Source organism: Rhagoletis pomonella, unplaced genomic scaffold (assembly GCF_013731165.1).
Source record: "Rhagoletis pomonella isolate Grant_MI unplaced genomic scaffold, Rhpom_1.0 Rhpom_scaffold_00007, whole genome shotgun sequence".
NCBI classification, from domain to species: Eukaryota; Metazoa; Arthropoda; class Insecta; order Diptera; family Tephritidae; genus Rhagoletis; species Rhagoletis pomonella.
In genome coordinates, this window is record NW_023458561.1 from 11,993,726 (window position 1) to 12,007,166 (window position 13,441).

General features: G+C 32.7%; 2 protein-coding genes across 4 annotated transcripts in view; one reads left to right on the top strand and one right to left on the bottom strand.

Annotated features, from left to right (window-relative positions):
- Positions 1-4,634, bottom strand: part of LOC118742328 (cytochrome P450 9b2) — a 46,402-nt gene extending 41,768 nt beyond the window's left edge. Inside the window, exon 1 of the mRNA XM_036474317.1 lies at positions 4,343-4,634. Coding sequence (XP_036330210.1) covers positions 4,343-4,548 — 206 coding nt within the window. The 5' untranslated portion in view covers positions 4,549-4,634. The remainder of the gene's footprint in view (positions 1-4,342) is intronic.
- The window catches only part of LOC118742329, a 212,823-nt gene that overhangs the window by 106,614 nt on the left and 92,768 nt on the right, over positions 1-13,441 (top strand). The window lies entirely within an intron of this gene.

Consider the following 13,441-nt stretch of genomic DNA (forward strand, 5'->3'; position numbering starts at 1 on the left):
TCGGAGGGTTAAAAAAAAAAAAAAAAAATTTTTCCAGAACCCTCTCAACATAATCTTTAAATTTAGGGGCGGACATTAGCAACTTTTTTTTTTTGTATGGGGACCGACCCAGTCTACTGTAGGTCCCTCCCCTCTGTGTGACAAGGGGCACGCCACAAATTGGAGGAGAAGCACATATGTGTAAGCGCCAATTATTATTATTATTATTTTAATGGATTTTACTTCTTTACTACAGAAACATGTATATGTTTAAATTCGTTGGGAATTTCGTGGGATAAATTTTTAAGCTGTGGGTAATTGAGGGATTTTTTCCCATTTTTCGTGGGATTTTTAACAGAGAATGTCTGGCATCACTGGCTGTGTGCTTGATGTTGCGTGGTCGCGCAGCTACATGTTGCTGTGTGATGTTGCGTTGTCATGGCACCGACGCACAGTGTAAGATTTTACCCATCTAGCTGCTTTTAATTCTGTAATTCGAAATCTATTGAAGATAGATCAATGAAATTTTGCCCAAAGGTACGTTATAAGATAGGCAAAGCTTTTTACAAAAAAATGGTAATTTATAGTTACTGTCATGCCACCCTATTATATAACTGCAATTTTAAAAAATGCAAAAACTGAAATATTTAACTAACTGCAAAGGCTAAAATGCCCAAAATTGATATTTAGGATTACCCTATAACAAGAAATTATAAACTGACAGAAATGGGCTTAAAAATAAATATATTTTTTTTTTTAATTATGGGCGTGAAAAATATCGATAAAAAAGTCAAGTTGGTCAACAAAATTCCGTTATAAGTTCAATATTTCTTACTCTATTTACAAAAATGGGATACCACTGGAAATGTAATGAATCAGGCTTTCTCTATTCAAAACGAAAATATAAGAACTTGTCTCGGTCGATATAAAATGCAAATAAATTACTCGAAGAAAATGAAATTCCCAGTAGGCCAGAAACAAAAAAAAATTCATCAGAACCTGCACTTTCCAGCAGCTAAAATTATGTTGTTTAAAGTCTAAGAGGAGTGGCAAATAAACTGAGATACAAACTTTATCGAATAGTGGCGGATAACGAGTTTGCGGGTCTAATGAAATTAATAAATTGCTAAAAATAAATTTAAGTTAACATCGTTTTACTTTAACATGGAATACTCAGTCCTAGTTTACTAAAATCCCAAAAATGTATATTCATTAAAAAGAACATACCCAAGCAAATAAGACCAAAATGGTATTTTAGTAATTGTTGCATAAATTACATAACACCGACAAAATAAACATTGAGATTCAGTTTCAAATATAAAAGTTTAAATATTATTGTGCTCGGTAATTTTCCAAATCAAACCCCGTCCCGCCATACACTTTGATTAAAATTGTTTAGTTGTTATTGTTTCGTATTTATCAGGCATTTCTAAAAACATTCTTGACGTTGTTTTCAAATTTGGCGACACAAAATAATGGAATTAATCTTTTCTAGAATATGGAAATGATACACTGTGCGACGGTGCTGTTGGGTGTTGCCATGACTCGTGTTGCTATGACTTGTGTTGTTGGTTGTTTTGATGGCGGGTATTTGTGTGTGCCAAATTCCTCAGGGATATTTGGTCCTCACAGTATATAAACTGAAGAATGTATGAAAATGCCATTTTATTAAGCTCTTTAAACCTACTTTATTTTGTATGAATAAGGCCATTAAACTTTAACTTATATGGTTTATGTTATGCCACCGACTACACGCAATTTTAGTACATTTTAAGTGATGGACAAATTTGAATGATAGTAATCCATATAAGCAAAGAAAATTGGGTTGCCAATGGAAGAAAAAATTTAAAAAGTGTGTGTTTTAATAAGTATTCGATACTATGAGTACTTTGCTAAGTATCGAGTAAAATCACCAAATAAGGTATCGAATATTAAAGTACTCATTTTTATACCCCCAGTATCGATACTTACTCAATATCGATAGTATCGTTCGAACCCTAGTTATAGACAAATAAATTGTATTTATTCGTTATATGAAAGAAAACCGCAGCACCTTTGGCAAAAAATTTAAAAAAATCGACGGTAATTTTTAGCCATTTGAAACTTGCATATTACGCTAAAATTTAATTAGAAAAAATTTTGAAATTTGAATAAAAATTTGATGAGTTTTTTTAGTTTTCTACAAAGTTTTAAACTTGGGTGTATATGGGTTTTGTTAGGGAATGAACTGTGTTTTAATTGAAAATTCTTAAAAATAAATAAGTAAATATGAGTGGCAAACAATACCACTTTGAAATGGGGTGATATTGATATGACCGATACTGTATGTAGATACAGTGATGAAAAATCAAAGAAAATTGTGAGAAACTTTTAAACAGATATTTTGACTATAAACCCTACAGACATTCGCTTCACCATCATGTTTCTTTCCTAATTTCATTTACATTTCCCGAGTAAGGAAATGGAATCGAAAATTCATTACAACAAGTCCATGATCACCATATCGATTTCATCAGGTACTAGAATTACTGACACACGGGCTTGTACTATGCACATGGATATATATGTACATATGTGTACGGTGACCAGATTTCTGTGGCCAAAAATCGGAACATTTCTAAAGCATCGAATCGAACATACAATGTTATTTAAAACAATACAAAGAGAAAAAACTTTAAAATTATAGCAAAAATGCATTCACACAATATATACCGTGGCGAGAATATAAATAGGGAAAATACATTTTTGCAAGTTTTGGCTACTTCCTTAAAAAATTTGTATAATTTTTTTTTATGAAAATATAACTTACTATTTAAAAAAATTAAAACATGTAAATAAAAACTTCAAACGTTATAGAACATTTATAAAAATTTGACGAATTTTAGCAAATGTTGATCGAAATTTTAATCAGATTTTCTAGAATTGTTCACTACAATGCAGTTGCTGTTTTGTAGCCCATTAAATGTTGTTATAATAAAATGCAAGGTTTGAAGTACCTTGTACTTACCGTTGAATGTTGCCAGTTGTTTGTCCGCGCTTCTTTTGTTACCATGCAAAGGATGTTCAAACATTTTTGTACCGAGAAAATTACCAACACCTTTCAAAAAAAATTTACCAAAAGTCACGGTAAGCCCTAGCTACTTAAAACTTGCACTTTGAATTGAATGGGCAACAAAACTGCATTTTCTGAGTAAGAGATTAAAAAGTTCAACATTTTGATGAAAATTTGTGGAATTTTGCTAATTTTTGTACAAAGTTTGAAACTTTGACTTGCATGGTCTTTGTTAGATAACGAGCTACACTTTCATAAAAAAGTAATAAACATGAAATAATCAAAAGGAGCATAGCCAAAGAATGCTAAAATATCTCTTCTCTACTTATATTTTCGCCACTGTATCTACAGCTTGTATTTTTCATATGCATGATTTTTTTTGAGGGAAGTAGTATTTTTTTTTTATAATTTCTCTAAATTCAAGTTAGAATCGTTTCATTAAAAAAACTTAACATATAATTATAAAAACCGTAAAAAAAATTAGACAAGAATGATGGACTGCAATATAGCGAGAGTACCAGTTTGACGGAATAAATCATAACCAAAGATCATAGAAAATCAGGATGATGGCTATGTTTATGGCTCCCTTATATTCTATGTCCTTTTTGAGAACGAAAGTGCTGCCACGTTTGTACGAAAAAATGTTTCTGGGCCGGAGTACAGGGAGACTCTTATTAAATTAATAAAGAAAAGACTGAAACTCGGTATTTAATCGGTACCAATAAGAAAAATCGATATACTTATACGTCCCAAATTTTAAAAAATATTCAGCGGGACAATTTTCTCAAAATTGGTACGAATGGTCACCGTATGCATGTATGTACATATTGGTGACGACTTATTTTTCACATTATTTCATCATCGACTTTTTCGTAAAAAGGCAATGGCCATTCATTTTTAATTTACAATGTTTAACGAGAAGAGTTTGTACCAAAATATAATATAAGTTTCGCAGTTTTTTTTTAACTTCTTTCTTTATTTCACTTTTCCTAAAACTTAATATGGCAATATTTATTATTTACACTATTTAACGCAATGAGTATGTATGTATGTAATACAAGTTTTTAAGTTTCCTTGTAAACACAAAAATTATATTTTATTCTAGGATAAGTAATCGACTTCTATAAATAAAATTATATATTTATGTATGTAAGTACATATACATAAGTATCTTTTTTCATATTTACTAGAAGTCGTTTACTATGAGCATCCAATGCAAACATCATTTTCCTATAGTATCAGCTTGCATGCAATTCCACACATAATATATATAGATTCGTTAATATTTAGTACAGCATGCGAGAAACTCACTGATCTTTATTGCGTTGATAAAATTTCAGTATAGTCTTATTGAAGCCTTCTTTGTTTAGCACAACCAGCCCCGCGTTGCCTACTAAAGGCCAGGGCTCTTCAAATGGAACTCCACGTTCCCTGAATGTATTGTACTTAAGTATGGCCCATTTGTAAAAAATGTATATAAGGAGCAGGGATACCACGCCCAGTTCTAAAAACACCATGATTCTGATCCTGTAGACTTTGCCGCTACAAATTACTTTATTTAGCTCACGTTAATATTTGTTTAACAACTGCTCACATTCAGTGGTCGAAAACTACTAAACGATTTGTTTATTTACCATAACGCATATGAGTTATTAATTTGTTCAGCTATAATAACCCTCTTTGCAAAAAATCATAACTTGTTTGAATAGCTTTGTATACTTAACATAACGATGATAATATCAAAAATTAAATGAAATCTGGCTATCGGAAATAGCAATTGGGCTAAACATCAAATTATTTATTGAAAACTAGTTTACGTTTCGTTCGTTACATAAGTATATGTACAAAGTACAATGTAGGTTCGTCCAAAAAAGTTAAGTCGGCTTTTTAATGTTCTCATCCCCTAGGATTTTTCTATATCAGAAAAGTATACCCCTGTTTTTTTTTTTTTTTAAATAAAAAAGTATTAAGAGGTCGCTGAAAGTTGTCCATGTATTTTATATGGGGGAAAAACAACTTTTCATAGAAGTGGTATAGAATGCTTGAAAGTCAATATTTTTGGATCGGAACAGATTTAGTTTTCTTCAGGAGACTTCCAATAAGAATAGCCAATTGTTTATTTAACCATTTTTTTAATACTAAAGATTTTACATATATTAGCCCCGCATTGCATTTTTTGAGGTTTTGGCTGACCTATTAATTGTAGTTACTATGGAAAACTAGTTAAATAAATAATTGGGTATTATTATTGGGAATCTTCTGCCGAGAAACAGAGCTTTCCGATCAAAGATATAGATTTTTAAGAATTCTATACCATTTCTACGAAAAGTTGTGTTTTCCCCAAATAAATTACATGGAAAACTATTAGCGCTTTGGACGACCTCTAAATATTTTTTGATAAAAAATAAAATAAAAAATAGGGGTATGTTTTTTCAGTATATGTAGAACAATCCTAGGTGGTGAGAGCATAAAAATTCGGACTTTACTCTTTCACATGCATTTTTGGAGCATTCTATTTTTGTATAGTTTTTAGTACATAAGTAAAAGACAAAGTCTGTCTTATAGTTCTTTGAACAAAAAAGTTCTTCCGTCTTCTATGTTTCGGGCATTCATAATATGCAAAATTCAGAATTAAGAGAACCCAAAAATAGTTCTGAAAATTAAGATACGAAAAGTCCGAACAAATCCGAAGTGTTCCTGAAAATTCAGATACGAAGAATCTAGAAAATCTCAGAAAAATGCTGAAAAAATCCCGAGAAAATCTGGAAAGGAATCGAAAAAGCAGTAAGCAATATAAAGAATTTGTTGTAAATAATTAAAACAAAATTTTTTCCTGCTTTCTTTAAAAAAAGTGACAGGAAAAGTTAAAAGGGTCCAGCGAGTCGACAAGTGGATTTCTGCTTTTCTAACTTTTCTTAGTTTTTCTACAAATTCCAAGTCATTTCTATCGAAAACTTATTTTCGAACCGTTGCACAGTGGGGTAATCGACTCTGAACGTGGAGATAAATTCATACGTGCAATTAATTTAAAATAGTTTGATGTATTTGTATGACTAGCACCAAATGAAATAAAGAAAAGACAAATCCGAAAACAGTTTAGTGGGAATTTTGTTTTTATGTAGGTTTTTATGGCGTTACCATTGTATTTTTATGAGAAGCTGTTTTTCATGGCAGAAATACACTCGGAGGTTTGCCATTGCCTGCCGAGGGACGACCGCTGTTAAGAAAAAACCTTTTTTCTATATTTTTGCGATGTTGCTTTGACCAGGGTTTGAACCCAGGCGTTGTGGAGTGGAAGCGCGCACTGCTTACCACTACACCACAGCGGCAATTTAGTTGTTACTCCCATAAATAATGTTTATTATTAATGAAAATTTGTTAAAATCCTAATCATCATTAATTACAAGTTAACCACCTCATCATTATCTTCATTACAATTTTCATCATCAACATCACCACTTTTTTAGGTAATTTCGTTATATGATAATGAATACGAAAAGTACAAATTTTCTCTTCAACAAATATCTACACGTTTTTGTTAAACTTAGAAAGTAATTTAGAATATATAACCTTTAATAAAAATAATCATCATATTAGCTTGCAATTTTTTTTTGGGTAGTTTTCTCATACTTGATGCAACCTGATGGGGCAAAACGGACTTCAGATTCGTGTTCAGCGACCCCAAGAACATATTTATGATAGACTAGGTTTGGTCAAAGGAACCTTTCATCGATTTTTTTTGTGTTATTGGCAAATCTAAGGCTGCTAAATAAAAATGTATAATATATTAAAGTGTACTTAATCAAAAGTTTTTTATTGTATATTCATGAATTCATTTTATTTTTTGACTCCCAAGGTAGTGGTTTTGGTCCATAATTGGACTAGTATTTTTCTGTCTACTTTGAACTAGTATGAGACTGGTATATTTCTGACCGAAATCTGATAATTGCCATCTCGTAGAACATGCCCATGTTAAAAATACCAGTTGATTGCATGGAAAAAAGATAGTTGGCTGACTAGTTGGACATGCGTTTCATACTAGTTGTGAGGTAGTTTACAACTAGTTCATTTGACTACAGGGAACCTGTAAAAGTCGAAACAATGAAAGTAACAACTTTTTAGTATAGTAACATTTATTGATAGCCTCTGATTTAAAATTAAATTATTTTGTTTCAAATGGTTGGCAACTATTTTTGTTTTCAGTGGTAAATGAATTTATTTTATTAGCATATTTAAACTATTGCTAAACGGAGTTATTAATATCATTTTTTCTAGTAGCACTGAAAGCTCTATAAGTGATCTGGCGACAAGTATTTATCAAACAAATGCTCAGAGATTACATAGTCTCAAAAACAAAGTGTATACAGTATATGCATACGATCTATATACTCATATACACGCATAACTACTTTATATACATACAAGAACAGTATTATCTTAAGTGGTTCCCCGTAACCAGAAATTAACCCTTCATGCGCATATTTAAACTCAATGCGTTTTAGTGTTTTTTTTTTGCTCAATATATTTATGTGTCGCATATATTGTCCAACTCAGTCAGTATAAATTTAAAGATTATGTACTTTTTCTTTTGATGCTAATCTCATTGGATATTTAAAGAATAGCTTATACTTCTAAATAGTAGTCAACGAAGCAGATACATATTTAGATACTTTGTACAAGAATATAATATACTTAGATATAATTTGCAGTTCATAATTCCTTACGAAAATCTTAAGTAGTTGCGTACACATTTTGCCATATAATCCCACAGATATAGGAAAGGGTTAAAAGCACACACTACGAAGCCGTAAGTGAATTTATCTCTGAACACAATATCGAAGCGAAAGCTCATTTATCAATAAAAGGACTTTTTAAATAGAAGCTTTCAGTTTGTTTGTTGCACATTTGAAATTTAATACACTCTAATTGCAATATGAACACTTACCATATACGCACTTAAATACATACAAACATACATATAAAAGCACTCACCACATCAACCCAGCATGAAAAACAAACACGTGTTGCTTTGAAACTAGTGTTTCTAGTTTATATTAACTCCAAGTATTTAAGTTCCCTGTAGTCAAATTTACTAGTTGTAAACTACCTCACAACTAGTATGAACCGCATGTCCAACTAGTCAGCGAACTATCTTTTTTCCATGCAATCAGCTAGTATTTTTAACATGGGCATGCCCTACGAGATGGCAGTTGTCAGATTTCGGTCAGAAATATACCAGTCTCATGCTAGTTCAAAGTAGACCGAAAAATACAAGTCCAATTATGGACCAAAACCACTACGTTGGGAGTCAAAAAATAAAATGAATTTATGAATATACAATAAAACACTTTTGATTAAGTGCACTTTAATATATTACACATTTTTATTTAGCAGCCTTAGATTTGCCAATAATTAGTGTTAAATTTTTTGAGCATTAAGTAAAAGGAAAAATAAATACATAAATACTTCAAACTTTCGCACATACATTTAAGTGCATTTTTCATTAAATGTTATTAAAAGTAAAAGGTTTCAGGTACAATAAATACTATATTTTTATCTTTTTTGATAATATTGAATATGCAAAAGAAAACATTTTAGTTAAAAACTAGCAGACCCGGCGAACTTCGCCCCGCCAAAAATCAATTTTTTTATTGAAACATTTGGTCCAACGTTTTCGCCAGAAATTTACGTTCACGTTTGATTTTGTGGTCGACAGAAGGCATATCCTCTATTGCCGTCTTAAATAACCTGACGAAAGGGTTGTACCGGGAAGAATTCCTTGCGGCTCGATAGTGAATCGTTCTTCAATCTGTATAGTAAAGTTCGTGGCAATTTCTAAACTGGTGAGTATGATTGGTCCACATTCTGTTTAGTCACCGTAAAGCAAGGGGCGCAATGGTTCTGATGATTGATTTAACGGGAGTAATTTGACTTTGATCCCTGGTGCCTTCGAATCGTCGATTTTTAGCAATAACTCGGATCCAGAGCCACTAAAAATTTACATAAAAAAATGTTCATTAAAATCGTTTCCGTCGTTTAAGAGGAGTTAAGCCACCAGAATAAGTCTTTACATACTGACACTCTTCGGCATTTTTTCCCATACAAAAAAACTATCACGCATTCGTTATACGGAGAAAATGCGCAACATCATCAGCGAAAAAAATTCTCAAAATTGAACGGTAAATTATTAGCCATTAAAAACGTGCACTTTATGATATTGAAATTGAGTGAACTACAAAACTGCTTACTCAAAATTTGGTGCCATTTGATGCAAAATGAACTATATTTCTATAAAAAATTAACAAGAAATTTATTATGAAAAATAAAAAAAACTGTATTCTCGGTGTATATATTTACAGATAGGTAAAAGTTTCAATATGTTTGGAAAACGTCATGTCCCTTTTCCAGTAGCCCCAAAATCTCTATACCAATTTCAGGGACACTACAACAAAAACTTCCAGATATATACGGTATGAAAAAATCGATATGTATGGATGATGCCACGCTCCCTTAATGTATCGAAAGTCTGCAGTAGGTATCCAAAATTTCAACAAATCGGTACAGCCGTTCGCGAGATCACCCCTTATAAAAAGAAGGAGCTTCTCTTTATATAATTAGTGTAGGTAACACAGGGCAACACCGATCCAAAATTTCAAAAAATCGGTACAGCCGTTCGCGAGATCACCCCTTATAAAAAGAAGGAGCTTCTCTTTATATAATTAGTGTAGGTAACACAGGGCAACACCGATTTTGATGGGGCAAATGTTAAATCTGTTTTTGAGCCTTTTTTGTGCAGATTACGAATCCGAAAGTATTAAGTTTCCATCAGCTCCAGATTTTGAGAAAAACGTGGTGAAAGTGTCTTTTGCAATATTTGAGAAACTCCAGCAAGGAAACAAAAGGTGATGAACCTTCCACTTAGGCTTAAATTAAAGCTAGAACTACAGACTACTATCCCTGAAAATACTACTCCTGCACCTTGCCCTGACGGTCACCTATACTCAATTACTTTTTATCGTCCAACAATAAAAAAATACTGGAAAATTATGCAATTGAAAAAAGTGTGTAAAAATCAGTGTTAGCTGTTCAATAAACGACTATTGGTGACCTTAGGGCCAAGGTGCAGGAATAGTATTTTCAGGGATTGAAGCCAGAAGTCCAAGCCTTAATTTAAGCCTAAGTGGAAGATTCTATCATTGTTTGCTTAATTGCGGTAGGTACTCAAACTTCCCAAAATCAGTTATTCCTGATCAACAAATGACTATAAGTGACCATCAAGCCAAAAAGAAGTCAGAACAACAAGAAATATACATGTATACCCTGTCTTTTGTCCATCTGAAAGAATTTTAAAAATGCTATAAAAATTTAATATGTTTGAAATGCAACCGTGGACACCAGCTGAAAAAGTTCTTTTGCATTAATTCCTGAAATTTTGTTTAAAAATGTTGTTTTATGAAAAGATACGAAATTTGTTTTGGTTTTTTAGTATTTTCCGATTAAAAAGGTAATAAAGCATATAAATTATGCACATCAACAGAAAGATAAATTAATTGTCTTATGTTGGCATCATTTGTTCTTGAATCGGTTATGTAGTTCATAAAATGTTAATACTTCAAAAAACCAAAAAATGTTAATTTAACCTTTTATATATATTTTGTATTTTTGCGCCAAATAATTTTGGTACAGTTGAAATCACCGTGAGAAGTTCTATCGAGCCAAATTTTTGGTTTTTGCATAGCTAAATGGTTCAAATTCTACACCTATGCCAAAACGTTGGCTGTGAACAATATATATTTTTTTAACGTCTGGCAACACACACTTCAGATATCCACCGATAAAGTTATGGCGGAAAACCAAAATTCAACTGGCCTCTATGGCTATGGTTATGGCTATCGTGTGACACCACTCGAATACAGTGTTGGTCATAAGGTTGGTTGGAACAGGTTTTTTATACGGTTGTGGTTATTTCTGTAGTACATATGTATTTAGCTATTAAGTATGCATGTATTGATATTGGTTGGCATTGGTGGATCGTGGCTATACGGAACACGCCAGTGGGAAAAGGTAATGTTTGGGAATGCAAAAAGTAGTGGATATCCCCTATAACCTACGCACGAAAGGATGCAAAATTTCTCTACAACGATGCTATACGAAAGTAATGTGTCGCATATAGCTTTGCGAAACTACAAATAGAATCTACAAATAGAATTTTTAAATAAAAAAAATAAAAAATTAAGTCGGTGCTGCGCATGATGCAATAATACAAGGTGTTATCAGTTGGCAACTTCTCGCTCTAATTCCGCCATATTGACTGTCTTACGTGAAGCAGTGTTACTTCTTTAACTATTCTTTGCCCATTAATATAGCTGAATGGTTTTTATTTTTTCTCAGTATACACACCTTGTTTTCTTAAAAAGGTATTTTTTCTTATTTCATTTCATTTCATAACGAATATACTATAAAAAAGCAAATTTTGTTTAGGAGAAAATGTGAAATCATATATTTTTCCCCCATATGGGGATTCATTTCTTCCCGTTTTTCTTCTCATTCTACTGAGCTAAGGCAGTGTCAAATCGAGCTGTCACAACTGATACCACCTTGTATTATTTCATTTCATTTCATAACGAATATACTATAAAAAAGCAAATTTTGTTTAGGAGAAAATGTGAAATTATATATTTTTCCCCCATATGGGGATTCATTTCTTCCCGTTTTTCTTCTCATTCTACTGAGCGAAGGCAGTGTCAAATCGAGCTGTCACAACTGATACCACCTTGTATTATTGCATCATGGGTGCTGCAGGTATTGAACCCGTGACCAACAACACGGCAGTCGAACACGCATCCATTCGGCTACAGCAGCTGTTGAGATGACGTGAAAAAAAATACTTGAGTTAAAGCACAGTTACCCTCGGACGTAAAAACGGAGAACGTGTTAGCTGACACGATCTATCTTATGAGAGCTGCGTGCTCACAAAAACTCACCACCGCACGACCATGTCGTAGACGTGACTTCTCTCTCGTTCTATCAACAGCAAACTTGATATGTTTCTACGTACTTCTACGCTACGCTACGTACACGTTCTTGGGCAACCGCGCTCTTAGCTCTCAAACGGTTCGTTTTGTTTGTGACCATGGTTGCCACTCGCCAACATTTTTTTCTACCAAAATCTCTTAAGAAAAGTTACCAAAAGTTACCAAATCTTCAATACCAAAATCTTCACTTCTTCACTGAGAAAAAAATATACTGAATAAAACTGCTATATTTCATAACAAATGTGTATATACTTACAGCCAGATTCTGTGCACTTAATAAACTCAATATTTTTATAAATTGTCAATTTTCGATTATTTATCAAAAACTCCCAGTTCTAGCAAAGAAGTTTAAATCTATTTTCTTGATAAATTATCAAGATTGAAATTGCTATTGATAATTATAATAATTTTTTTTTATTAGAAAATAATTTTCTATCAATTAATTACTGCATGTGCCGATATTCTCGTTTTCGTTGTTGGTGTTTCCGACAGGGTAGGAGTATGATGTAATGTGGAACGATTTTTCGTCATGTTTTCGCAAATTTGGCTTGGAGACAAACCGGTTTCGGCGTTGTGCCATCTTCAGTGTCATTTTTCGTTTGGAATGTGCCGATATTTGAACCTGCGACTCACGGAATAATAGCACCGGCTTACAAAAAAAGTGGCAGGTGCTTTTAACCGAAATTTCCAGCTATTTTTTTAGGTTTTCATAATTTACTGTACGTGTCAAACGGACCTCAGATTCGGATTCCGTGGGTCGAAATACATGTCGGTAGGTGGGACTGGTAAAAATCACGCGACATTTATTTTTTGTGCCGGAATAATCAAAAGAATTCCGGGACCTTACCAAAAATTGCCAGATGGCCGAATTTTTATACCATTTTTACTGTAGAATTCAAATATCGCAAGCATTCGAAAGTTGTTCAGAAGTGCAGCCCGTGGTGCTGCCACTGTAGTTCAAATATTTCCAGTATTCGAATATGAGATGACTCGAATTTTATCGAAGTAAATTTGTAGAAGTGTCAGTAGTGCTGCCACTGAAACTCGAAGGGTTTTTATAATTACACACAGGCAAAACATAATTCATTTCTTTCTAGTAATGCAAGTAGATGTTTGGTTGCAAAATTTACCAAAATAAAATAAAAGTTACGAAGTTACCAAATCGTTTAAAAGTTATCAATTTTGGTAGAAAGTTACCAATTGTGGCAACCATGTTTGTGACTTCAAAACTACACATCATCCGCTCGCATACATTGCGATGCATTTTTTCGTTCAACCGTAGTTGTTAATCTTTTCTTGGTAGAAAAAGGCAATGAATTTCCACTTTCCCACTGGGACTTTGCGCGTCATGAAAATAACTATGTAATAACTTCCG